The sequence below is a fragment of the Podarcis melisellensis genome, assembly GCF_964234715.1.
Source record: "Podarcis melisellensis genome assembly, chromosome: 13".
Taxonomy (NCBI): Eukaryota; Metazoa; Chordata; class Lepidosauria; order Squamata; family Lacertidae; genus Podarcis; species Podarcis melisellensis.
In genome coordinates, this window is record NC_138545.1 from 34,508,498 (window position 1) to 34,534,951 (window position 26,454).

At 43.1% G+C, this 26,454-nt stretch overlaps 2 protein-coding genes across 4 annotated transcripts in view; one reads left to right on the top strand and one right to left on the bottom strand.

The window, feature by feature from the left end:
• GIP (gastric inhibitory polypeptide) overlaps nt 1-26,454 on the bottom strand; it is a gene marked incomplete at its 3' end in the record, with an annotated part of 33,541 nt that overhangs the window by 4,700 nt on the left and 2,387 nt on the right. The window contains exons 2-5 of one of the 2 annotated variants that reach the window (XM_081884460.1): nt 22,960-23,057; nt 3,054-3,191; nt 2,147-2,236; nt 915-1,055 (exon numbers count right to left, since the gene is read on the bottom strand). In XM_081884460.1, the coding sequence (XP_081740586.1) occupies nt 915-1,055; nt 2,147-2,236; nt 3,054-3,191; nt 22,960-23,027 (437 nt within the window). In that variant the 5' untranslated portion in view covers nt 23,028-23,057. Of the gene's footprint in view, nt 1-914; nt 1,056-2,146; nt 2,237-3,053; nt 3,192-22,959; nt 23,058-26,454 lie in introns of those variants that run through there. The other variant, XM_081884459.1, reaches the window with a different exon arrangement.
• Nucleotides 20,002-26,454, top strand: part of IGF2BP1 (insulin like growth factor 2 mRNA binding protein 1) — an 81,622-nt gene continuing 75,169 nt past the window's right edge. Inside the window, exons 1-2 of one of the 2 annotated variants that reach the window (XM_081884112.1) lie at nt 20,002-20,693; nt 22,380-22,440. In XM_081884112.1, the coding sequence (XP_081740238.1) occupies nt 20,519-20,693; nt 22,380-22,440 (236 nt within the window). In that variant the 5' untranslated portion in view covers nt 20,002-20,518. The remainder of the gene's footprint in view (nt 20,694-22,379; nt 22,441-26,454) is intronic. The other variant, XM_081884111.1, reaches the window with a different exon arrangement.

Sequence of the window (26,454 nt, forward strand, 5' to 3'; positions counted from 1 at the left end):
CTGTTAAGACCATTTCATTTGCCCCGTTTCTCCCCCCACAAACACATTGCTTTTCTTTTATCCCAAGGTGTGCCAACAAACCTTGGACGCGGGTGGCGCTGTGGGTTAAACCACAGAGCCTAGGACTTGCCAATCAGAAGGTCGGCAGTTCGAATCCCCGCGACGCGGTAAGCTCCCATTGCTCGGTCCCTGCTCCTGCCAACCTAGCAGTTCGAAAGCATGTCAAAGTGCAAGTAGATAAATAGGTACCGCTCCGGCGGGAAGGTAAACGGCGTTTCCGTGCACTGCTCTGGTTCGGCAGAAGCGGCTTAGTTATGCTGGCCACATGACCCGGAAGCTGTACGCCGGCTCCCTTGGCCAATAAAGCGAGATGAGCGCCGCAACCCCAGAGTCGGTCAGGGGTACCTTTACCTTTTATGCCAACAAAGGTGGTCAGAAGTGCCCTGACTACCTAGGTATAACTCAAGAGCAAATAAAAAGCCTGATAAAGGGGGGGGAAGGGTATTTAAGTCAGGCTTCCTCAACCGCATCCAAACTGATTAGCCCCATTGGACTTACGGTACTTTAAGACTGGTCCATGTAGCTGTACGCTGGCTCCCTCGGCCAATAAAGCGAGATGAGCGCCGCAACCCCAAAGTCGGTCACGACTGGACCTAATGGTCAGGGGTCCCTTTACCCTTTATCTTTCCTCAACCACATCCAAAGTGATCAGCCCCATTGGACTTATGGTACTTTAAGACTGGTCCATGTTTGAGAATGCTAGCCCATGGAGCGGAACAGGGCAAGATCCTGGACCAGAAAGAAGTGTTCCCTTCTCGTCTGCATTCCTCCCTTCCTACTCAGCCTTCCAAACATCAGTTTGACCCAGTGCTTTCCCTAAAATCCCGGATGAACCACCTGTGCTATAGACTTACTCAATCATGCTCTCTCTCCTGTTCAAGAGCCACTCCACAAAGTTCTTCTTCATCATGCTGTCCAAAGTTCGACTGTAATCGCTTGCTAATGTCCCCTCTGAATACCGTCTCTGCAGAAACCTGGAATTCTTTGTGTTTTCTCTAAGAGCAAAACAAAAACACATAGGGAAAATCCTCATCTCTCGTTTCGAACAGCACTCTAGCTAAAGGATGGGGAATTCCTTTCGGCTCATGGGTCAGATCCCATTGTGGATAACTCTCTCCGGACTATGTGTGAAAGGGGACAGTTGAAATTTGCTGCCAAATGCAAGCCGCACAGCTAATTGGCAGCAAGCTGCCCTGCTTTTGGAGACCTCAGATTCTATCAGGAGCATTGATCAGAAAGTCCCGGGTGGATTTGACTCTGGTAGCGTTGCTTGCATTTGTCACCAAATGTAAATGGCACCAATTGCAAGCCACAGGTGCAAAGGAACAACCAATAAGGCTCTATAAGGTTCCTGATTGCGCCGTTGCAACTGCAGCTTAATCTGTGGCTGGTTGGAAATTAGGACAAATTAGGAATATTGGTGGGCCTAATTTAGTCTGTGGACCGGAGGCTGATTTAGCATAAGAAAACACTTTAGCTTAGCAAGATGCTCAGTTCAGATACAGTGGTACCTCGTGTTACATATGCTTCAGGTTACAGATGCTTCAGGTTACAGACTCCGCTAACCCAGAAATAGTACATCAGGTTAAGAACTTTGTTTCAGGATGAGAACAGAAATTGTGCTCTGGCAGCAGGAAGCCCCATTAGCTAAAGTGGTGCTTCAGGTTAAGAACAGTTTCAGGTTAAGAACAGACCTCTGGAATGAATTACAGTGATACCTCTGGTAACGTACTTAATTCGTTCCGCAGGTCTGTTCTTAACCTGAAGCACCACTTTAGCTAATGGGGCCTCATCCTGTTCTCATCCTGAAGCAAAGTTCTTAACCCGATGTACTATTTCTGGGTTAGTGGAGTCTGTAACCTGAAGCGTATGTAACTTGAAGTGTATGTAACCTGAAGCGTATGTAACCTGAGGTACCACTGTAAGTTCTTAACCCGAGGTACCACTGTACATGTTTCTCCTCATCCTTGGTGGAACCACGGAGAGTTAAATTTCAATCCACACATTTAGCCTAAAAAGTGCGGATCAAGTCAGTTCAGAACTCACAAGGACTGACTTCCTCAGGTATCCCTGTTCATACACTTACCTTGAGTCATTTTCTTCCATCAGCACAAAGCTGACAGAGACCAAAAGGAGGAAGAGAACTTTGAAGGACTTCATGTTTGAAGCTTGAGTTCTGTGATTTAAAAACAGTACATGGTGTGTCAGATGGGACGGGGTGTGGGGGATTCCTCTGAAGTGGCACTGAAAGGATTTATTTGATGGCTGTGCTTTAGTGACTTGGGGTGGGGTATCAAATGTTAGTCATACTCAGACACACGGATTTCAGTGTATCTGCTCTGAGTATGACTAATTTTGAGGCCACTTGTGGATGAGCACCCCTCCTGATTTGTTTGCAGGGATATTAGACGAAGTGGCTATTTAAAGAGCAATCATTCTGATGCGTTTGTGGGGAGGTTAGATGATGTTGCTATCCCACAGGTTCCACTGCATTTCCCCATCACTTTACTTTCAGCAGAAAATATGAACTTTCGGGGGAAGTGCGTTTGTTGCACAAGAACTCCCAATCAATTATAGCGGTGCGATCTGGATTGTGATTCAATCCCACCCCGAAATAATGACAGTCTACAAAGGTTAATACATTCTTCTTCCTGCCTACTACTTTTCAGCTTCCAGATCACCCCCTCCAGGTTACAGTTATAGTTATTTCTTTATTATTTTATTTTTTATTAATTTTATTAATTTTTATTAATTTTATTAATTTTTATTAATTTAAAATATTTATAATCCACACTTCACCCAAAGGTCCCAGGGTGGTCATATACATAATTCAAACAAAAAAAATTACACAGTAAGATTAAACAGTGATTAACAGAAAATACGCAGTCCAGTTACAAATAAAACTGGGAGAAGTGATGGAAAATTGGTGTGTTAAGTACATAAGGTGTCGTTCACTTCCTATGCAGTTGAAATAAATTTTAAAAGAGACTTACCTTTTGGATCTGTCAAAGCTGTTCTTGAGGAGCAGAGAGCATATGGCATCCAACAGGAGCCTTGAGGATTCCTTATATATACCCAAGGGTGTGACAAAGCAAATCCATTTCCGCGAAGCAAAACAGGATGCCCTGCACCTAATCAAACCAGATTAAAAGCTACTCTGGGTTCGTTGACCTTTGGAGCAGGAAAATGCCCTTTTAAAGCATGTTTGCATTCATGGCAATTAAACTTTTGCTGTGTTGCTAAAATGAAGATCCGGTGCATTTTCTATAATTAAAGCCATTAAGCATCCAAATTTCCCCAAGACCATTCCTCTGTTAATTAACAGTCCAAAGTAGGCAATGTCCATGCAAGTTGCCTTGACTGTGATCTGCCTCCCATGTTGGCTACTTTTAGGGCTGCCACCTTTTCAGCTAACAAATGATGGACAACCCACCAGTGGCAGACATACATTTTGGGGGCTCTGAAGCTGAAACTGTTATGGGAAACAGAAGTAACAGGTCACCCAGTCAAATAGAACCAAAGCTACGTAGAACATTTCTGCCTCAGAGTAGTGGGACAGATTAAGCTAAACTGACAAGAAGTTTGCTGCCAGGGGGCCCTGTGGAGGAACCCCAATTTCTCCTAGGAAAACAGCAGAGATGGAAACACAACAGAATGCTAACATTTCACGATGACAGAAAAAGCTATACTGGAAGCTGGATCATTCAGAAGAACTGCCCAAGATTGCCCCATTTCTCCCCACTTTTAGGTTGTCAGGAGACTAAAGTGTACAGTGGTACCTCGGGTTAAGTACTTACGGTAATTCGTTCCGGAGGTCCGTTCTTAACCTGAAACTGTTCTTAACCTGAAGCACCACTTTAACTAATGGTGCCTCCTGCTGCTGCTGCACCGCCAGTGCACAATTTCTGTTCTCATCCTGAAGCAAAGTTCTTAACCTGAAGCACTATTTCTGGGTTAGCGGAGTCTGTAACCTGAAGCGTATGTAACCTGAAGCTTGGGTACCACTGTATTTCAATTTTTATTTTTGTAAATGCTGAACAGGAAGGTGGACCATGCTGAAATCATATCAAACATCAGTATTCCATAGTAGCAGGAAGATGCTAGAAATTGAACCTAGGCTCTTTTGTGTTCAACACACACGCTCCACCATTGAGCTGTGGCCATTCCTCTGCATGCGCCTTTTGGCAATGGCTCCCTATCATCATTAGCATGACCACATGTCCTGACAACATCTGGCTTTCATCGTTTCTGACACCAATGGCCATGGGAATGATGGGAGCTGAAATCCAGAAACATCTGGATGGACATTCACTGGCTGCCCCATCCCTACGCTAGAAGTTAAAACTCCAACCGGTGAGAGAATGGACCTGTGACCAATGCATGTGCCTAAACTCTAAGGGTTCACACAGCATGCAGCCTGCCATTTGACCTACTCCTGCTTCAGAGCTGTACTTTGAACTATTAGTATCCCACTGCAGAATAAAGGGATGCAGGTGGTGCTGTGGTCTAAACCACTGAGCCTCTTGGGCTTGCCGATCGGAAGGTCGGCGGTTCGAATCCTTGTGATGGAGTGAGCTCCCGTTGCTCTGTCCCAGCTCCTGCCAACCTAGTTTGAAAGCACACCAGTGCAAGTAGATAAATAGGTACCACTCCGGCGGGAAGGTAAACGTTTCCATGCCCTCGGGCTTCCATCACGGTGTCCCATTACGCCAGAAGCAGTTTAGTCATGCCGGCCACATGTCCCAGAAAGCTGTCTGTGGACAAACACCAGCTCCCTTGGCCTGAAAGCCTCATAGTCACCTTTGACTGGACTTAACCGTCCAGGGGTTCTTTACCTTTACCTATTCCACTGTAGGATCACAATGTTTTCCTGAGGTGTTTGGAGAGTAAACAAATGCCCAGCGCATAAGGCCCAGATGACGCTGGAATGATGCCACGATGCGAAACACTAGCAATGTGCAAATAGCCAATCTAGGCGCAGTAAGCAAGGCTGGTAGTCGGTTAATGGGAACTGTTTAGCCCAATGACTTTATGGCCTGCGTTCCAGGCACTGCACCTCAGGCCAAGCCAGATATCATATCGCATTTCCGCAAAGTGCTACTGCTTGTGCATTTGCTTCTCCTTCATTAAGTGCTACTGCAAGATGTGGAGTTAATAGCATGAAATAAATATCTAGCCATATTACAGACCTGCTGCCGTGAGCAAGAGTTTGCCCTTTCATCCTATCAGCTGGGAGGTGGGGTGTGTGTGTGTGTGTGTGTGTGTGTGTGGATTTGCTTTGGGAAACACAATATTGCTCTAAAAACATCTTATCGTGCCCTTTTAATATAATGCCTGGGGGAAGGAAGCCACACTGGCAACCGTGAAGTGTTTGGCTATACACCCGTCTAAATGCTCCTATAACTATTATTATTATTATTCCATTTCCCCCGTCCCTTGGCTCTGTTGTGGGGGGGGGGGCATGTTGATGGATCATCATAGGAACCTATGTTCCAAGGCCATGTTCACATCATACATTTAAAGCACTATGATGGCACTTTAATCAGCCAGGGCTTCCTTCAAAGAATTATAGGAAGCGTCCTTTGTTTAAAAAATTGAGAGTTGTTAGGAGACCCCTGTTTCCCTCACAGAGCTGCAACTGGCAGAGTGGTTCAATGGTCAATCCCTCTTCCCAGGGAAATCTGATGTTCCTCCCAAGTTTTCTGCTTTGCCAGCATTCTGTGTCTGCGTGCTGAACATGATCGGTCTTTATTGGGCTATTTCTGGAGTTCCTGCAAACTTGGGGTTTCCAGCAAGCCTGCTGAAGCCTTCCTCCTATGCATAGGTAAAGGGACCCCTGACCATTAGGTCCAGTCATGGCCAACTCTGGGGTTGCGGCACTCATCTCGCTTTACTGGCCGAGGGAGCCGGTGTACAGCTTCCGGGTCATGTGGCCAGCATGACTAAGCCACTTCTGGCGAACCAGAGCAGCGCACAGAAACGCCGTTTACCTTCCCACCGGAGTGATACCTATTTATCTACTTGCACTTAGACGTGCTTTCGAAGTGCTAGGTTGGCAGGAGCAGGGACCGAGCAACGGGAGCTCACTCCGTCATGGGGATTCAAACCGCAGACCTTATGATCGGCAAGTCCTAGGCTCTGTGGTTTAACCCACAGTGCCACCCACGTCCCTCGTTCCTCCTATGCATAGGAGGTGCTATTTTGGCCACCTGAACAGTACTGCTCCCTGGATTTCTGGAGGTGCAGACTGTGGAGGCAGATCACTAGGGGAATTAGGGCAAAGCCCTATCATTATTCTTTCACACCCTAAGATCCAAAGCTAGACTACAGCTGCCACCTTCATACATTTCCTCTCATTCAAAAACTCCCAGGTGGCTGTTCCATCTCTTTCTCTTGGTGTAAGCAGAACTGGGGGGATCACAGTGTGGTGCTGTGGTCTAAACCACTGAGCCTCTTGGGCTTGCCAATAGGAAGGTTGGTGGTTTGAATCTGAGAGATGGTGATGAGCTCCAGTTGATCTGTCCCAGCTCCTGCCAACCTAGCAGTTTGAAAGCACGCCAGTGCAAGTAGACAAATAGGTACCGCTGCGGCGGGAAAGTAAACAGTGTTTCTGTGCGCTCTGGTTTTTGTCACAGTGTTCCGTTGCACCAGAAGCGGTTTAGCCATGCTGGCCACATGACCCGGAAAGCTGTCTGTGGACAAACGCCGGCTCCCTTGGCCTGAAGCGGGATGAGCGCCGCACCCCCATAGTTGCTTTTGACTGTACTTAACCGTCCAGGGGTCCTTTCCCTTTTTTTGCCTAATGCTGACACCTAGAAATGAACATATCTAGGGGTTGGTTAGGCTGGCTCCCGCCAAGGATGCAGACCCAGGGAGGCGCAAAAATTGTACCTCTTCACCCTTGTGTCAGAGTGACTGATGGTGGAGGAGAGGAGGAAGGGCAGAGGAGACGCAACCTCAATGGCAGCGGAGGAAGTCACTGACGGAGTGCGAAGAGAGACAAAAAGCAAGTTTTTGAGTTTCTGGTCCATGGTCTCTCCCAGCTTCAGGGGCTGTGATGCAACTCCTTGCCAAGAGTGCAAGGAAGCCAGCCTAGGTACACCTCTGCCTAGACATTCTAGGTATCCAACTTTTCTCCTCAGTGGCTGGGTCTGAAATATTTGATGCTTGTGTTTGAGAATAACTTTTAAGTGCCCACTCTATATTTGCAAGGGACGCAGGTGGCACTGTGGGTTAAAGCACAGAGCCTAGGACTTGCCGATCAGAAGGTCGGCGGTTAGAATCCCTGTGACGGGGTGAGCTCCCGTTGCTCGGTCCCTGCTCCTGCCAACCTAGCAGTTCGAAAGCACACCAGTGCAAGTAGATAAACAGGTACCGCTCCGGTGGGAAGGTAAATGGCGTTTTCGTGCGCTTCTCTGGTTCGCCAGAAGCGGCTTAGTCATGCTGGCCACATGACCCGGAAGCTGTACGCTGGCTCCCTCGGCCAATAAAGCGAGATAAGCGCCACAACCCCAGAGTCAGTCACAACTAGACCTAATGGTCAGGGGTCCCTTTACCTTTACCTATATTTGCAAGGGAGGATGATGTGGAGAATACCAGAAAAAGTCACCTCTGCCTCCTAACTGCTCACCACCATACAAGCTCCAGCATTTACCAGCCACCACTGAGCAGCGGGAATGATGAGATATTTTACTCTCCAGCTTGACTTTTTTTTTTTAAGAGTTCTTAGCTCCGGCTAAGTCTCCAAAATGTCTGTACCCGACAGTTCTTTTTCCAAAGTTATTATGTGTTCTTTTCTAAAACAACTGATAAAACCAAACTTTTAAAGTAGGGGGGTCTTGATCTTTTAGATCAATTAACCAGGTCAATTAACCCGATGCAGGATAGGATTGCGGAGAGGCTAGATTAATTGTTCGAATTAATGGAAAACGTTGAAGGGGAAAATGCTCTGTGGGTGGGAGCGTTCTGAAGAGCAGTATGAAAAAAATTGTGATAAAAGAGGATGTTTTAGAGCTAACTGCCAAATTACGAGCTTAATTAGAGCCATATGCCATTCCTAGAGAGTTCAGAAAAATGTGTGGGAGATTGCAGTCAAATACAACTAGCAAGCATAGGGTTGTTTTATGCATGAAGGGGGTAAAGGACCAGAGAGTTGTATTGCTACATAGACTCTGCTAGGTCACATCCACTCACCTCTGGAGAGGGAGGAAGTGAAGACTTTCTACTTCCTTTCTCCATCTCTCTGTGCATCATGTAACGAAGAAAGGCATGTGTAAGCTTGCTCCTGAGTTTACAGCATGTGTTTGGAAATATATTCTGTATTTGCGACCCAACAGTGTTCTGCCTGTGTTTCTCCTTGAAGCTGCATGGAACAACACATGTATCAGACCTGTTAATCTGTAAGGAAAACATTTTAAACTGTGTGGTCTGTTCCTTTCACTAGGGGTAGAAAGATGGGAGCATTGTAAATGGTATAAAAAGGTCTAACAACATATATTCAGGCATCTGAAGGCAGTCCTGTTTAGGGAAGTTTTTAACGTCTGATGTTTTATCTTGTATTTAGTATTCTGTTAAAAATGTTGTTGTTTTCCTAATGTTCTATTGCTGTTCAACATTTTTTGAGTTTAATCACCTGCTACTGACACTCTCTGTATGCAAGCCCCACATTTTGAATCCAGGCATCCAGACGTTTATTTTTGTTGCTCACCTGCACACGTGGATCCATAGGGATGCATAATTCCCCACTAAATGAAACTCTTAAACATTTAAGAAAGTTTAAATGCTGGAATTTTAAACAGAAATTTAACAATGTAACATGATTATTATTTTATGGGGATTTTGTATTTTTATGTTGTGAATCACACTGTGATCATCAGACGAAGAGCAGTATACAGATGTAATTAATGATGATGATTATGAAATTACAGATCTGTCAAACTAACCAATCCCAGGTCAATTGACAGCACTGCAGAACATCCCAGGTCCCACCTCTAGCATCTTCAGGTAAGGATGGGAAAGACACCTGTCTGAAGCCTTAGAGAGATGCTGCCAGCCAGTGCAGGTGCTACTGAGCTTAGATTGTCCAGTGGTCTAATTCCGTATAACGCAGCTTCTTATGGTCCAAGGAGTGAGGAACCTGTGGCTCTCCACGTTAGGAACTTAGGAACCTGCCTTATACTGAGCCAGACCCCTGGCCCATATGCCTTGATAATGTCTACACTGACTGGCAGTGGCTTTCTAGGCTTTAGACAGAGTTTTCTCCCAGTCCTGCCTGGAGTTGCCAGGGATTGAACCCGGGACCTTTTGCATGCAAAGCAGATGTTCTGCCACTGAGCCATGACCCTTCTGCCAATGTTCAACTCTGGTTGCTTAAGTGCAGCTCCTGTTATCCTGGGATGCTGGCTGCAGCCAATGGGAGTTCGAGTCGAGCATCAGGGTTCCCCATCCCTGATGTAGACAGAGACAATTCAGTTGACGTATAACCTGGATTTCCAAAAAAGAAATGTTTGAGAAATAACTCAAGGAAATTAAACAATGTTGGGACAAGAGGATTGGCAACTGATTAGCGTAGTGAAAGCAGACAGTCAGGAATGGTCATTTCTTTATTTTACAACAGAGGGAAGGAAGCAGTGGGGTGTTCCAGAGATCAGTATTTCTGAATGGTGCTAGACAACATATTCATATATCTAGACAGTGATAGAAACTCACGATATATAAGCTTGTTGCTAAATGGCTCCTTAAACCAAGGTTACAATCACAAAAATGGAATATTTAGTTGCTGTGATTGATTCTCAGTTAAACATCTGTCTAGTTCGGACGACAACCTTGAGCTAGGTTAAGAACTTTGAGAACTTAAAGAAGAAAAGTCACTTGATCCAGGGACAGTCTACATATATATTGGCCTATTCTGACCTCGGCTGATCGCCGAAGAATTGATGCTTTTGAATTATGGTGCTGGAGGAGACTCTTGAGAGTCCCACGGACTGCAAGAAGATCAAACCTCTCCATTCTGAAGGAAATCAGCCCTGAGTGCTCTCTGGAAGGACAGATCCTGAGCTGAGGCTCCAATACTTTGGCCACCTCATGAGAAGAGAAGACTCCCTGGAAAAGACCCTGATGTTGGGAAAGATGGAGGGCACAAGGAGAAAGGGACAACAGAGGATGAGATGGTTGGACAGTGTTCTCGAAGCTACCAGCATGAGTTTGACCAAACTGCGGGAGGCAGTGGAAGACAGGAGTGCCTGGTGTGCTCTGGTCCATGGGGTCACGAAGAGTCGGACACGACTAAACGACTAAACAACAACAACAAATGGCTCCGTAAACCAAGGTTACAATCACAAAAATGGAACATTTAGTTGCTGTGATTGATTCTCAGTTAAACATCTGGCTAGTTCGGATGACAACCATGAGCTAGGTTAGGAACTTTGAGAACTTAAAGAAGAAAAGTCACTTGATCTAGGGACGGTTTACATATATATTGGCCTATTCTGACCTTTCTTTTTAATGATGGCACAGATTATTAAAAATGTGGCCAATAGGTCAAAATGCCTGGCGCCTGTCTAATTTCCAACACTGTTCCTAGAACAGCAAACCAGTGGCCCTCCAAATATTGTTGCACTGTAACTCACATTATCCAGAACCATGGGTCATGCTGGCTGTGGCTGATGGGAGTTGGAGTCCAGTAACATATGGAGGGCCACAGGTTGTCTGCCTTTGTCATAAATGATCTGGTGTCAGAGGGGAGCGGTGAGATAGTCAGATCTGCAGATGACACTAAATTATGCAGGATGCTGAAATCCAAAGCAGACTATGGAAAACTCCCAAGGATTATTCTATTCTGAATGAATGGACAACAGCATGGCAGACGAGATTAGCTAGAAGGAAGAGTGAAGTGCTACACAAAATTAATAATAATAATATTAATAACCAGAAACTGAATCTGATATAAAGAAAGAAGTTTTAGGTAGTGGATATCTCAGTGCAAGCAGCAATTCAAGTGTTCAGTAAAAAAAAAAAAGGCAATTGTTGGGAATGATAGGGAAAGAGATTGAAAATGAAACTGCCACTATTGGTAATGCTTTTATATAAATCTACAATGCATGTTCAGATAGATTACTGTACACAGCTCTCTGGTTGACCTATCTCAGCAACGATGTTTAGCAGAGCAGAAAAAGGAGAAACTGAAATGATCAGGGGGTGGCACACCTTTTGTATTTTAAAAAAAGAAAGGCATACTATTTCACATAATGCATAGAGAACTGGAGAATGCAGAGACAGCGACTCACTAAAATGGTAAAAAAACAACAACACACATTATCAGGCAAATTCATGAGAAATAGGTCTATTGGTGGTTCTTGGTGTGATGGTAGTTCAATGGAGCCTGCATGTTTAGAAGCAGTATACAGTGGTACCTCAGCTTACATATGCTTCAGGTTACATACACTTCAGGTTACAGACTCCGCTAACCCAGAAATAGTACCTCGGGTTAAGAACTTTGCTTCAGGATGAGAACAGAAATCGTGCTCCGGCGGCGCGGCAGCAGCGGGAGGCCCCATTAGCTAAAGTGGTGCTTCAGGTTAAGAACAGTTTCAGGTTAAGAACGGACCTCCGGAACGAATTAAGTACTTAACCCAAGGTACCACTGTACCTCTGAATACCAGGTGCTGGTGGGACATACAACGGATAGATGTTGCCTTTGTGCTCTGCTCTGCTTGTGCAGGTGATAAATGTTTGGGCACTGGAGGAAATGTTTCTCTAGTGTAAATAGCAGTGGAGGAGAAGCTACCCATCTACCCCATGGGGAGGCGGGTTTAACTCTTTCCCTTGCACACAACCTTAAGAGAAATCTTTCTGCAGCTGTTGTCCGCATTTCCAGGAAAGCTCCCATTGGCACCAATGTACGCTCCCCTAGAAAAGCAAGCAGTGGGGTAGAGGGATTTTTGTCCAGGCTGTGGCAGGGAGGGAAAGAGTGAAACCCTTCTCCCCACAGGGTGGCTTCCCCTCAGCCTGCTGTTTACTTTAGAGTCACACGATTTACCTCAGGTCTAGTGTGGTCCGAAGTTCCCCATGCCCGTGGATGTGCCTCAACAGGGAGTTTTTGAGTCGCCTCACCTGTGAGGGAAAGCTATATTGCCACAGCAACTTGCCGTCAGGTGGCAGCCAGCTGATGATTCGGTGTAGGAGATGGGCAAAAGAAAGATGGGGGGCAGACGAAAGGAGAGATGTGCTCGCAGGACTTTTTCTTTTCCATTCTCTTCTCTCTCCCTGCTCTGTGTTGTTTTTCTCCTCACAGACATTTCAACTAGCACCGGGTGGGAGAAAAACAGCCACCGGGGTTGGTTGGATAGTGGACCACTCTGGATAAGACGCTGGGCCCTCGCCTCCCGCCTCACAAACGAAAGCAGACTGCTTGTAAAACAGGGGTATAAACTCACCATACAATACATATAATGGGAAACATACCACACTTATAAAACATTAAGAGAGGAGGTTAGGGGTGATGTTGCCTTGCATTTCAGAGGCATATCAGAACTCCTAAGCGTAATAATGTTAGGATATATGGTACCTGAGATTCCCACCTTCCCGCTTGCATTTCCCTACATTTTCCTTTTCTCGTGGGGAAATCCCTGAAAATGCTTGTAGGAATTCTGCTGCACGTGTTTACAGTTAGGCTACTGACACGCGCAACCACGAAACCGTACCGTTGTCAACTCTGGGACTGCCACAAATTAAACAAGGTTGTGGTAGGTTTTATTGCCGGGTTTGGGGTGGGGTAGCTAAATCATGGCAGGCGTTAAGATGCTAATAACATAGGCAGGCTCTCTAAGATGGAAGACACACCAGGGACTGTTGCGCTGCTTAGATCAGCTGATGCTGACAGGGTTGGTAGAGGGGAGTGGATTTAAAACAGGATGCTGGCATCGGGGAATTTTTTCGCCATGGTGAATGTGTGAACATGGGGTTACAGGGCAGGTTAATGAGTAAAAGTCACAGAATCCGATTCTCTCTAGTGGCATCATTCATGAGGACCACAAGCTTGGTATCTTGATCCCATCTTGTCCCACGCCAGGTGAACGTGTTGGAATTTTTGAAGTGTAGCCTAAACATACACACCATACATTTAAAGCACCCCCAAAACATTTGTTTAAAAACCTGAGGCATTTTTGTTGGGGATTGTAGGGAAAGACCTGGCAAAAAAGCTGAAAAACATCTTCATGTATGTGACAACGGCCACGAGAGTTCTGGTAGCACAAGGATGGAAGACTGAAGAAACCCCAACTAAAGAATAATGACAAGAAAAATTGACGGACTATGCAGAACTGGCAAAACTGGCATATAAGAATAACTGTGACTTTAAAGATGAATGGGAACCCTTTACAAAGTATTTGAAGATGCAACAAAGTGAACTGGACTCCTTGGCAGGTTTTGAATAAACATTCACAAACTTTTAATTGATAATAATCAGCTAAATAGTTTGAGGATCTATACAACTTTGTAACATGCAGAAAACAGCAGTTTCAGAGAAACCAAAGACTGGAACTGAGGGAAGTCGGGGGGTGGGTGGTTTTTTTGTGTGGGAGGGTGGGGGGAGGAAGGAAAAATGGGGGAAAACAAGGATGATATGTTTTTGGATAATATGTCTTGTTTAATTTTGAATTTAAAAACTTTTTTTAAAAAAAAGACACCCCCAAAAGAATCATGGGAGTTGTGCTTTGGAGCTACAGTTCCAAACACCCTTAACAAACTACAGTTCCCAGGATTCTGTTGGGGGCAGAATGCACTCAAAATGTGCTTTACATATATGATGTGTATGAAGCCTTTAACCTTATCAAACCTATGACTCACTAGGAATCTCAACCTGTGTGGTACCCAGTTTCAATTATGTCTTTGCATACAACCATTTCCTCCTCTGAAATGACCAGCTACAAAGGACTTCTTCAATTTCAGCAGTGTTGTAGAAGAAAAAATCTCAGGTTCAGTATTACCAAGCAGGAATGGGAAAAGCTGTACTGGTTGAAATTTCCTCGGCTTACTATTAGAGGGAATAACTTTTAGAGGAAAACGGAAGCTCCTTTCTTGCTTTCCAGCCCACTGGTGTGTCTGTATTTTAAAGCTAAGCAATAAAAAGAAAATTGCGACAGTGCCATTGCTTTGACCCACCAAAAGGCACTGCACAACATACATTTCGGGTCCTGACCTACCCAACGGTCTAGTAGGGGATCTTTGAAACTTGTTTTCGAAAGCTTTATAATGATAAGAATGCTGCCCACATTTTCTTTGAGATTTAATGCCCTCATTTCAATGAATGTGCCCCATACAGAAAAACTTTCTCCAGATATTTAGAGCAGTCAAACTAGTTCTTTGAAAAAAAAAATCACTTAAGTTGACCAGCAATCAAGCCTATTAAACACAATAAAATCAAAAACCTGTAATTAGTGGCAAAACATGAAGACCAGAAGGTGATGTTCATTGCATGTGAGGAGGGAGATTTCCTATTATAGTGACATATTTATTCAAAAGAAATTTAAAAAGTCCTTCGTCAGATACACTGAAAACCTGTGGTTTTCAGTGTATCTGAAGAAGTGTGCTTGCACACGAAAGCTCATACCAATAACAAACTTAGTTGGTCTCTAAGGTGGTACTGGAAGGAATTTTTTTATTTTGTTTCAACCAAGGCAGACCAACATGGCTACCTACCTGTAACTATATTTATTCAAGGTGTTAAAAGCTCTGCTAGTTACTTGCTTTTTTATTTTGAAACATTTGAATAGCTTGATTTAATTACAAAATATGTGCAGTTCTAATTTTAGATCATGTTTTTGGTTTGGCAGTTCCTATGTTCTAGCAAAATGTTGACTTAAATTTTGTTAACGTATGGAGAATGGGGAGGGAAGGGGGGGCTATTAAACAAAGTTACCAATTCCATAAAGAAGGAGATTTGAATTAAGCAGACTGCTGCCCTAAGAATGGGTACCTGAAAGTCCAGTTGAAATGAAACAATCATGTTTGGGATCAGTGTGTCTCACAAATGTCTAGAATCAAGTGATGTAATTCTGCAAATTCCAAGCATTAACCCCTTATGTTCCATGCAGAATGTAAAACAAAATGTCTTTGTGAAGCATTTCCTAATAAAAATACTTCCTTTTCTTGTTTTATATCTGAATTGTTGAAATTCAGTTTGTAATCAAATTAATATTAAGGTATGTTAGAGCTTAAATGCCTCATTAGAGCAAAAATTACTATCTTTTATATAATGGGTATTTTAATGCAGTGTACATGTTTTCCTCAAACTCACAGCAAATGTTTTGTAATTAGAAAGTTACTTTTTATAAATGTTGATGAATTTATACCTTCCAGTGGGTCAATTTCAAAACAGTAAAGGTGAAAGCAATGTGCTAGAAATTAAGAGCTCTTTGGAAAATCAGTTAAAGGTAGCTAAAATATAAGCAGGAATATCTGATTTGTAATAAATTTGCACCTTTTCCCATTGCTGATTTGTTATGACAAACTCCTAATGGCTTATTGTGAAGGTGGTGAGAAAACAGTTTTGATAATAACAGCCACGCCATGTTTATGAAATATGGAAATAAGTTGTTGACACCTGAAAACCAATGGGGACAACATGGATAGATGGTATTACGAATAGATATAAAAAGAAACCAGGAAAGAAAACATCCTAATGGAAAATGGTTCAAAATAATAACTTCAGTAGAAAAATCACCCAGGGTTTTCCACTTGAAGGCATTCTCATTTAAATGGACTATTCTCTTTCAGCTGTCTAGAGGGACTTTCAGTAATGTAACCAAGTTAAAATAACTATGAAAGGAATAGAGGAAACCCTGAATTAAACTTAGGACAAGAGTGAAATCTGTTTATTGGTTGTAGTATCCAAAACTGGAGTTCTGGTTCAGTTAGTGGCAACATTGCTCTTTAAGGAAATGGAGGGGGGATTAAAGGAAAGGGGAGGAGGGATATTAATTCACTAAAATATGCAGTGAACAAATTTTAAGCCTCCACCAGTTTTTCTGTGCTACTTTTTTGCACTGAATGACTACAGATTGACTCTCCTCGAAAATGCTTTAGCTGCCTCTTCTCTGAGCATTCCCTAAATATCATGTATTTGGAAAAGACATTGATTTCACACACCCCCAAAAAAACCCTGAAGTCTTTCCTCTTTGGTTGGAAAAATAAGTATTTAGGCATCTTAAAAGGCCAGCAAATTTATTGCAGCATAAGCTTTTACAATTGGCATCTATATATGGATTTTAATATTTTAATTTTTAAGAAACAGTTTTACACATTTGGGTCAAGATGTTAAGATTCTTTTAAGGCTGTTTACTCTGACTTCAGAATATATGCAATGACTTCAGAATAAATGCATGGTCACACACATTAAAACAAACCAAAACAATCAAGAATCTTAAATGAGCATGTATAAATGACTTTTATTTTAAATTAGGATATGTATTCCTCTAGTGTGTACTTTTTTGTCTGTACATTTAAAATCTGGTGTGTATTTTTTAAATACAGATTTGTAACTTTTGTTTGACAAAAGCAATTAAAGATAGCTTAGATTATGCAGTTGAAAGGACCAACAGGCATGTAGATAAAATTTCTCTTGATTACAAGCAACTGTTCTTTAAAGGGAGGGAACAATGAATGATAGAAAAATATTTGCGATTTTAATCAGGAGGGTAAGGCTGGTTTTGGTGGTGTATTCAAAGATAGGATCTCCGTGTTTTCATGCTGTAATGTGCATTTTAAAGGGTCTGCCTACTAGAGCCGGGAGAATATATAAACCTCATTCTATTTTATATTTTTAACTGGGTTGAGAAAGTTGCTAGTTTTCAAGATTTCTCCAAACAATCTTTAATATTTTCATGTTCATAGACATTTCTGAAGTAAAAAAAATGTAGAAATAAATGTTTTTAGGGAAGTTGCAAAATTGTTCTGTTGTAGCATTGGATACTCATTCATAAATATCTATACTAGTTAAGGACAGAAAAAGTGCATCTTTCCATCGAACAATAATCCCCAAGAGAAAAAGTTTAAATATTTCTTAATATATCTTTATCTCCAAGCCTTGGAACGATTTTGTTTGTTTGTTCTTTTTAAAACTAATCAAAGGAAGGTTTTCATTTTAAGCACATGACCTGGGCTGCAATCGAAACCTGATCTGGTAGGTCACTCTGACTTTCTTAAAGGCTCAAAAACAAATAAATGGCTACGGAAGATCTCCGTGCAAGGAAAACACGTGGCATTTAGGGGATTATGCTTCTATTTACACACAACGTGGGTCTTGCTAATAATGTATCTCCGGAATGCTTTAAAAAGATCAAAGTCCAGCGACTACCATTTCCCCCACTTAAATGGCTAAGTACCTATATTTCTAGAGCAGAATTTAATTTTAGCAGTGGTGGCATGCCTCACATTTCTCGTTCGATCAGGAGAATCGATCTTTCCCACTCACTTCACGTTTGTGATATGTGTGTGTGTGTGCATTTTAAAGTAATGTTTGTTCTTAAGAAAAGAAAAACGGGAGGGGGGAGGAGAGGAATCAGAAACCTGATGATGCTGATAACTCAAATCCTTCCATTCACAACTCTGTGCAATGCAAGCTTCCGAACGAAATAGTTCTGCTCCAGCCGGCTTTTCTTTTCTCTTTCTTCCTTTTTTTTTGGCCATGCACACGCGGACACTCCCCCAGCAGCCATTTAAAGGGCCAGCGCATTCCGGCGAGGCCACCTCTCCCGCCCCATCCCCCACCTTGCCATTTCCCTCCCACCCCCTCCTCCGCCCCCCAGAGCTCCCTTGGATTGGTGGGTTGTGACTGGCATGCTTTAAAGATTCCTCCCCCCACCACAACCACCTTCCGCCCCCCATCCCTCCTGGATAATGGCAGGGACCAGCGTTGCAGAGGGACAATTGGCGCCTCTTCACAGCCAACTTGGCTATTACGCACACCCCTCCTTTAATTTCACCCCCTCCTCCTCTGGAAAGGAGGCATTAAAAGTGAGGGGGAGGCGGGTGGGAAAGGGCTGCGAGCCACCATCTTCCCCTTTGTCCCCCACTCCCTGCTCAGGAAACCATCCTTCGGCTGCTGATCCCTGGCAGAAAGTGACTAAAATACGATTTTGGCGATTTCGCGCGCCTCGCCAAAGGCGCACCACTAGCTATCCATGCCCCGGTTCGCAGAGGGGGGACTTACTTCCGAGTAAGCGTGCCGTAGGATCGGGCCGTTAAGAAATAAGGGGGGAGGGTTCCCCTCAGATCTCCAGGGTTTTAAACCAGAGCATCGGACTGAGGGGCAATAAAACCAAACTTTTATTTCAATAAATTAATCCAGATCTTCCCCCACCCCAAAAAGAACGCACATGGAAGGATGACTTTAAAAAGAAGAAGGAAGAGGAATCGGGGGAGACGGGGCGCACATGTTGCCTCGTGCGAGACAAGGGTTAAGCGGAAGCAGCCGTCCAATCGGCGCCCTTTTGGTTGGTGGAGAAATATATATTTAATTTCGATGGCTTCCCACCGATGTCCATTCATGGAACCAAATGCCTGCTCGCGCAATATTGCAGGCACCGTGTCCAAAAACCGCCCTCGCCCTTTCCTAGATCCTAAACTCCTCTTGCCCTTTTGCTGATATGTGAGGTATTTATTGACGAACCAAACCCCCCCCCCCAAAAAAAACAGGAAACCTACAAATGGTTAGGAGGAAAACTACTCATCGAAAAGTTGCAAGGCAAAGGAGAGCGGCTAGCATTGCGTTTGCATTCCATCTATTTGGAGCGAGCTGCTGCCTAGTCAGTACACTTATTATTATTATTATTATTATTATTTCAGAAAGTTTTAACAGGGTTGATACATGGTTATTATTGTGGTTATTAAATCGCTTTTATGCTTGCGGAGAAGCGCCAGCTGGATGGCAAGAGGAGAAGTGCCCATTTCAGATTCGTGCGTTTCCAACGCACCCGCCACACTTTCTTAAGAAATGCTAACGTGACATATTAAAGTTCGCAAACGTGTGAACCTTTCTTTCTGGCCCGCGGGATGCACAAATGAAGATCGTGTGCTGCGGTATCACAGCCACCCACAGGATGTTTCCATTTTATATCTTATCCATCTATCATCTGCATATATATATATTATACTGTATATAAATCTATGTGCGTGTGTGTTGGGGATTCAACAGTAATTCTACAATTATTATTGCACTAATAATGCCTCCACGACTCTTCACACAAACCAAATTCCAATATGGCTCTCGTCCATGCTCACCAACCCCCACGATCGCATCTGGTCATCTTCGCCTTTTCCCCCCTTCAGAATCCGCCCCCCCTTCCTAAGGCGATCCCCAAATCGTGCGGATGGGTAGAGCGAAGCTCCGGGTGCACCGCGCGCGCTTAGTTTGCGCGCCTGCTTGCTCTCCTTCCTTCCTCCGCCCTCTTTCCTCGGGGCGAGCCAGAGCGCCCTTTGAATTAAGTTTACACCCAGAAAATCTCATTCAAACTCTTTAAGAAGAAGCTCATGGCTCATGAGGGGGAGGGGTGGGAGAACCGGCTGGGGGAAGAGGGGGGAGGGGGGTCGCGATGGGGGTTGGGTCTCGTCGCAGCCCTCCAGCAAAAGCGGTGGGGTGGGGAGGAGGTGAGAGAGGTGGTCCTACTACAATAATTTGGATTCTACAAGGAAATGGAGAAAACGGGTTGTTGTTTTTTAAGGGGAGGGAAGGAAAGATGGGCAAAATGTAAATAAAATAGTATTTGCCGTTGGGGGGGTGGGTTAAAAAAAAAAGAGAGAGCGAGCAATGGAAAGCTGCCGCGCCTCTGCACATGAGCGCGTCTGTCGGTGCGTGCGCGCCCCTCCCCTCGGAGGGGTGGTCCCTTTTTGGGGCTCCACCACGTGGCTTCCTCTTGCAAACATTTTCACTCATTTTTCCAGGTCGATTTTATTTAGGGGCGGCGCCAAAGGCTGCCTTCAGCCTCAGAGACGTCCTATGTGGTGTGTGTGAGTGTGTGTGTGAGTGTGACACATGAGCTGCGACTCAAAAGGAGTTGGGGGGCCGCTGGAAAAGGAAAAAAAAAGAGCCATTTTCCCAAGACCGCCATAGCAAGTTGCATCCAGCCCCACCAGCCCCATTGATTCCGTAAAACAGGGAACATTTCCCCCCCTCTTTCCTCTTAGATCACCCCCACCTTTCCTCCCCACACCCAAAATAACAGGCTTTTCCTACTTGCTGGGCCTACAAGATTGAATAAGAAACTTTTTTTTTCAAAAAAAAAAAAGAGGTAGGATTTTTTTTTTTATAAAAAAAGAATCTGTTGAAAGTTTCACACCCACCCACCTACCATCGCCCTCCTTTCCCCACCCCGGTGTGTGAGATAATATATTTTCCCTCCCACCTCCCGCGACTCCCTCCCTTTTTGGACCTACCCCACATTTTGTGCAAAAGGCATCAGCCATGAACAAGCTGTATATTGGGAACCTCAACGAGAACGTGACTCCGGCGGATCTGGAGAAAGTCTTCAACGACCACAAGATCTCCTTCAGTGGCCAGTTCTTGGTGAAATCTGGCTACGCCTTTGTCGACTGCCCAGATGAGCAATGGGCCATGAAAGCCATCGAAACTTTTTCTGGTAAGCCAATGGATCTCTCTTGTCTCTTCTCCACCCCATCCCCCCGCTCTCTCCTTCTGAAGCTGTAGTGGATTTAGTTTTTTTGTTTTTGTGGGGGGTGGGTTGAGATTATTTTTTAATTTATAGATCCAAACACATTTCTTTTTTAAAAAACAACAACAGCGGCAGCAGTTAACTACCTAGCGCTCCCAGTTCTGGCGATCCTCTTTTCCCTTTCCAAGATCCACACAATGTGGTTTTGCAAAGATGCGTTCAGCCACACTTCTCCGATACTCGTGCGTCTTCCGCCCTGTTTCTTTTCTACCTCTGGGGTGTCATCAATGAAAGTTCACTTTCGTTTCGTATTTCTCCCCCACTACCCTCCCATCCGCAACTTGGGGTAGTTGGGGACACACACACACAGCTTTGCACCCCCCTTCGCCCTGTCTATCTGACCCCGAGTCGAGAACCATGTCTCTTGTGTGTCTTGCGTAATACACAACTTGTAGGGCCTACGATTTCTCCATCTGCTTCCAGTGGATTTCTAGAGGGCTCGCAGAATTCTTTTATTTGTTTGAATTCCTCCTCCCTCCCACCCAGAATGTTTCCTCTTCTATCATAGTGGATCCCCCTTAAACCGTCGTCGTTTTTTTAGCATTCACCTTTTTTATATATATGAAAAAGGGTAAAATTTGGCAACCCCCCTCGCAACGTGAAAACGCGCACACAAAAAGGGCGAGAATGACAGTTTTCTCTTTTGCTCCCGGGAAGCCTTTGGACGCCCCCCCCCCCACAAATCAGCCCCCGCTCTCTCTGGAGATGAAAGGGGGGATCAAATCAAAATATTAAGCCCCTTTCCCTTAATTCGAGGTTCCATGATCAACCCCCGCCCCCCGGCCTTGGTGGTTCGTCTTGCAAGGCCATTTGGGTTTTGCCATGGGATCAAATGCTCTATTTTTGCCCTTTAAAAGAGTGTGAGGTGCTTTGTGGGATGGGAGAGGGGCTCCTCTGGAAGTGGGAGGTGGGGAGGGAAGACGGGAGTTGTTGGACTTTGGCCATTTTGATTTTAAACTGGGTTTTCCTGGGGCATGTGATGTGTGTATTAGCGCGAAGGTCGCCATGCTGCTAAGAGATTGAGAAGAGGCAGAGAGGAACTAGCAAGCAAAGCTGATGTTGCCTTTTCCTGGGGAAAAACCTCTTTTGCCCCCTTACTCTAAAGGAACACATCATAATTTAGTTTCCCCATCCCTTTCTAGATTCACGTTCCTTCTTCCCAGCTGAATACAGTTTTCATGGATTTTCTTATTAATTTTTTTTAAAAAAGATACAGCCGAACAAGTTGAGGTGGAATAAATCGACGGAAGAGGCCTTGCAAATCTTAAATTTGCCTTTCCTGTGATTAAACAGATCTTCCAGCGTGTGAAGGAGGAATGAATTGAATGTGCAAAAAGTAGGGTCATGGGGAAACCTCCATTATTGGTTTCTTCCATTGTTTAGTCCCCTCAATTTGAAATCCAGTTTTTTGTTTTATCTAGAGGAAAACACACCTCCCAAGGCAGTGGGATTTCTGGTGAAGGCAATCTGAATTCCCCAATAAAATTGAATTAAAATATGAGGAATGGGAGCAAAAGTTGAGCTGTATGTGAGAATGGTGTCCAGGTTTCCTTATGTACATGTTTTTTTTAAAAAAGACACTTGTGTTTTTAGGCAAAGTGGAGCTGCATGGAAAACAACTTGAGATTGAACACTCAGTACCTAAAAAGCAAAGGTAATCCAGTTGTTTAATTTCTTTAAAATTTTCCATGTTGAGAAAATTCCATGTTTGCTTAAAGGAAAAGAAGAAAACTGTGTTTTTAAAATTCCCCAGAGTTGTGCAGACAAAACTAGGTGTATTAGCATTTTCAATCTCTGCTTTGAAAGGAAACTATTTTGAAGAGAGCAGAAAACAAAATTGGTGGCTAATTTGATTCACCCCCCATCCAAATTCCTAGAGTTACTTTTGCAGAGCAATCCTATGCAAGAAGCTGGTGCAAATTGGTGTAAATTAAGCTGTCATAAAGTCACGCCAAATCCAAACCCTGTTTAGCAGTGGAGCTGCTGCTCTGCTTAATCCTGAAAGAGGGGAAAACTTTCAAAATAGTGCTTTTACACTGTATTGCCAGATCACGTGGCTGAGCCAAATGGGTTTAGGATCCTGCCTTAAGCCCCTTTCTCTGGTCCCACCCCCACCACGCCCCTTTTGGGGAGACTTACACAAGCCTCAACTTATCCAGACTGAGCAACTTACTCTGATGTATCTTCAGCTAAGCCAGGGTTGGGACCTTGAGCTTGACTTCTGTATCCTATGCAGCTCATCCTGGTGGATCTTGCCCATAGGATTGCCCCCTTAAAGTACCAGAGGGGAAAAGAGATAAAATCAGAATACAGTATATTCAGAGGGAATTTGAAAATTGGGAGGCAGAGGTGCTCTTTTGTAAATTTCAGGGCCATTTACTGTAAATAAATACCTACTTGAACAGACTTTCCTCTGCAATGCAACCTTTTAATGCTTTGTTTTATTTTCCCTTCTAAAATTAATCAAGCTGGTCCAGGTTCTTGAAATGAAAATAATGTATTGGTTTTTCCCCTCATTTGCTGCCCCTCTGAATAATTCTCAGACTTTACACCTTGGTGGAGATGTAGTTATCTCATCATGCTTTAATGTGGTATTAACATATTCAATATGTGTACATGCTGCTTGTACAATGGTTTGGTTGCCTGGATTAAAAATGGCAGATTTGGATAGGCATGGTGAAGCAAAAATCACATGAGAAAAGTTACAATTACTCTTCATTCCTGTGAAATCTAGGAGACACAAACATCAGAATGCGCTATTCCACCAGAATTCAGTTTGAATTTGTGTTTTCCAGGCAGTTGTTTAAAAAATAAAGGGGGTGGGGTGAAATGTGAGTGTTTGTTACTATATAGTTCAATATATTTTGTTTTGTGATTCACACCACAATTTCTCTTTCTCCTTTTGGGGAGTGTAGATATCTTGGACTTTCAAACTTTGTAGCAGAATGTGCTGATGGAGGATAACATTTCTTTTTTATGAATGACTTCCCTCAGCTCCCTCCGGATTGGAAGGCTCCTGAAATCTATTCGATAATTTATTTTATTGTAGCAACAGGCATGGGCCTTGTGTAATGGGTGATCAATAGTGCTTGTAACTGTCTTTGTGGCATGGTACACAGTGTAGCTGTGGTTTAAAATGACAATTGGGAGAAGGATTTTTGGACAGGCAATTCTAGAATGAAACAAAGCAAAATAAACATTTGGGAGCTGGGATTGGGTGTTGGAGGGAGAGAAAAGGAACTTGATTATTCTTGTTTCCTGTTCAGCGCTTTCAAAAAAGCCTGTCAGTAGTGTAGAAATTTGATGATTTTGAGGAGTTGCTGATTCTCTTTAAGTCTTGCTAAGTAATGCTAAGAAATCTACCATATACAAATTAATCACTTGAAAGATTTTGTAATTCAAAGCAAATTGTGGTTATATGGGTGTAAGTAGGAAGAAAAATTAAACCTGGTAGTAGACTTGAGGCAGAGAAATCAAACAGATCCCAGACGACTTATCACTGGGGTATATTTTCACCTCCATGCATCTAAACATCTGCCTTCTTAATAGTCAGTGGCCATGTTGGAGTTTTCAAAGTCTTCCTTAGAAGAGTTGGTCTGACGTCATCTGTTGCATGCCAGGATTTTATTTGTAGGTTCCCTTAAAAAACATTTTTAACCTTGTGCTCAGGATGTGTGATAAAGTGACTTCAATAGTTTCCCAACAGGGATTTTGCATTTCTTTCCTATAGAAGTGAGAGTAAAAATGTTGAATCTTTTGGGCAAGGTATTAAGGGCAAGAAAGGAGAGCCTGTATTTCATACAAGATCACTTTTCCATTGATAAAAATGTATACTCTGCTAGCTTGAATTTTTACAGGGTGTTTCCTTTCACTTGTATGAGACTTGATTTTCTTGTTTGGGATGATACCCAACTAGTTAATTAAATATGATTAGCATAGTCTCAATAACTGTGAGAGTTGTTTCCCCCTTCTCTCTAAATCTGTAAAAAATGTCACCTTTTAAGTGGAAGAAAATTCTAGCCAAACAGAGGCATACTGATCTGTATCCTTTCAGTTTATTTTTTTTTAATGAAGTAAAACCACAGTTAAAAATAAATAAAGCTTGGCTTATTTCTTGAGCCTCATTTACTAGAAGTTGCCCCCAAATACTCAGATTTGAAAGGAATGATTTCTAGGAATGATTATAATCTACACTGCCACTGACATGGCATGCCTACCATTTATAAACTCTGCCACCTGGATATCTTATATAGTAATTAAAACACGTGTAGGATGTGCTGCTGGCCTCTGTAAAAATGGTTGGTCCTGAATATATCTAAAAGGGCTTATCTCCACCACAGATGGATAAGTAAATTTGCGATTTCTTACTTAATGAGAAGTCTTGTTGGGTCTTTCTGGGACTGCAATATCTCTACTTAATCTTGACATTCTTGTTAAAAGTTGCATTTACTTACAAGAAAGTACTCCCGAGTTGCAACGTGACTGTAGATTTATATATATTTAAAAAGACTTTGTGTGTTTGGCGTGTATGTTTTCAGTTATAACTTTATTGAAAAAGGACATGGGATTTTTTTGGCCATTTTATTCCTTAAAAGTCAGCAAATTCCTTTGGTGGTGGAAAGGGTTAATTAAAACAACCTCGAAGATGTTTTAAGGACTCAAGAATGTTAAGAAATGTTTGGAGGTTAGGGGTGGGGTTGTCTCAGACTGAAAAGATTGAAGTGGATAGAGTTGTGGGGTGGGGTGGGGGACCAGGACAAATGTGAATGGATAAGAATGAGAGGAGGGAAAATTAAGTGAATCCATCAAGCAAACATTCCAAATATGAAAGACTGGAAGTGACTAGCATAGAGAGAATGAAATTTAGTAACTAAGGAAACAGTGATTATACCTAAATTCTAACTAATAGGGACATGTTGCATGTGATGGTTTTAAGGCAGTTTTTCTACAGGTATAGCTAAGCTTTGTTATTCACAAAAGTAGCACACTTATTAATTATTAGGATTTTTGTTGTTGTTTGGGGTTAACTTCTGTAGAATTATGAGAAAACTTGCTTAAGGTATCTCGTCAATACATGTGCAGTGTCTTAAGTTAGCCTCTTTTTAATAAAATGTGTGAAAGCTTAGATCCTGTAGTAGATGTGTAGTTTTCTACAAATTTAGCTGAAGATCGTGTGTCTGTGAGCTTTTTATCCTTACAACAAACAAGGCACTAACAGGGCAATCCTATGCATTCCTACTCAGAAGCAAGACACATTGAGTTTAATGGAGCTTTTCCCCAGGATGATTGTGTGTAGAGGTTTGCAGCTTTAAGTTTAATGGGAGAATCTACAAAAAAACATTTGCTTTAATTTGTTACTGTTCAGTTCCCAGCAAAAGGGTTAACTTTACACTTGTTTTGCATCAAAAGGAAAGAAAGTTAGAATCATGCTAAAAGCTTTCACTTAAACGAGCTTAAACGTACTATTTCAAAATGGTTCTGTTTTGCTTTTCGCATACCTATTTTGGTAGATTTACCTGTTTGGTATTGCTTCATAATTTTTTTGGTTACAGGCAACAGTGTCTTTTCTAGCGAATTGTTGGGGGTATAAAAGTAAGCTCATAAAATAAAATGGGTATTAGGGACAGGAAAGGCAGAAATGACGTGTAGACTTAAAATCTCTTTTGCG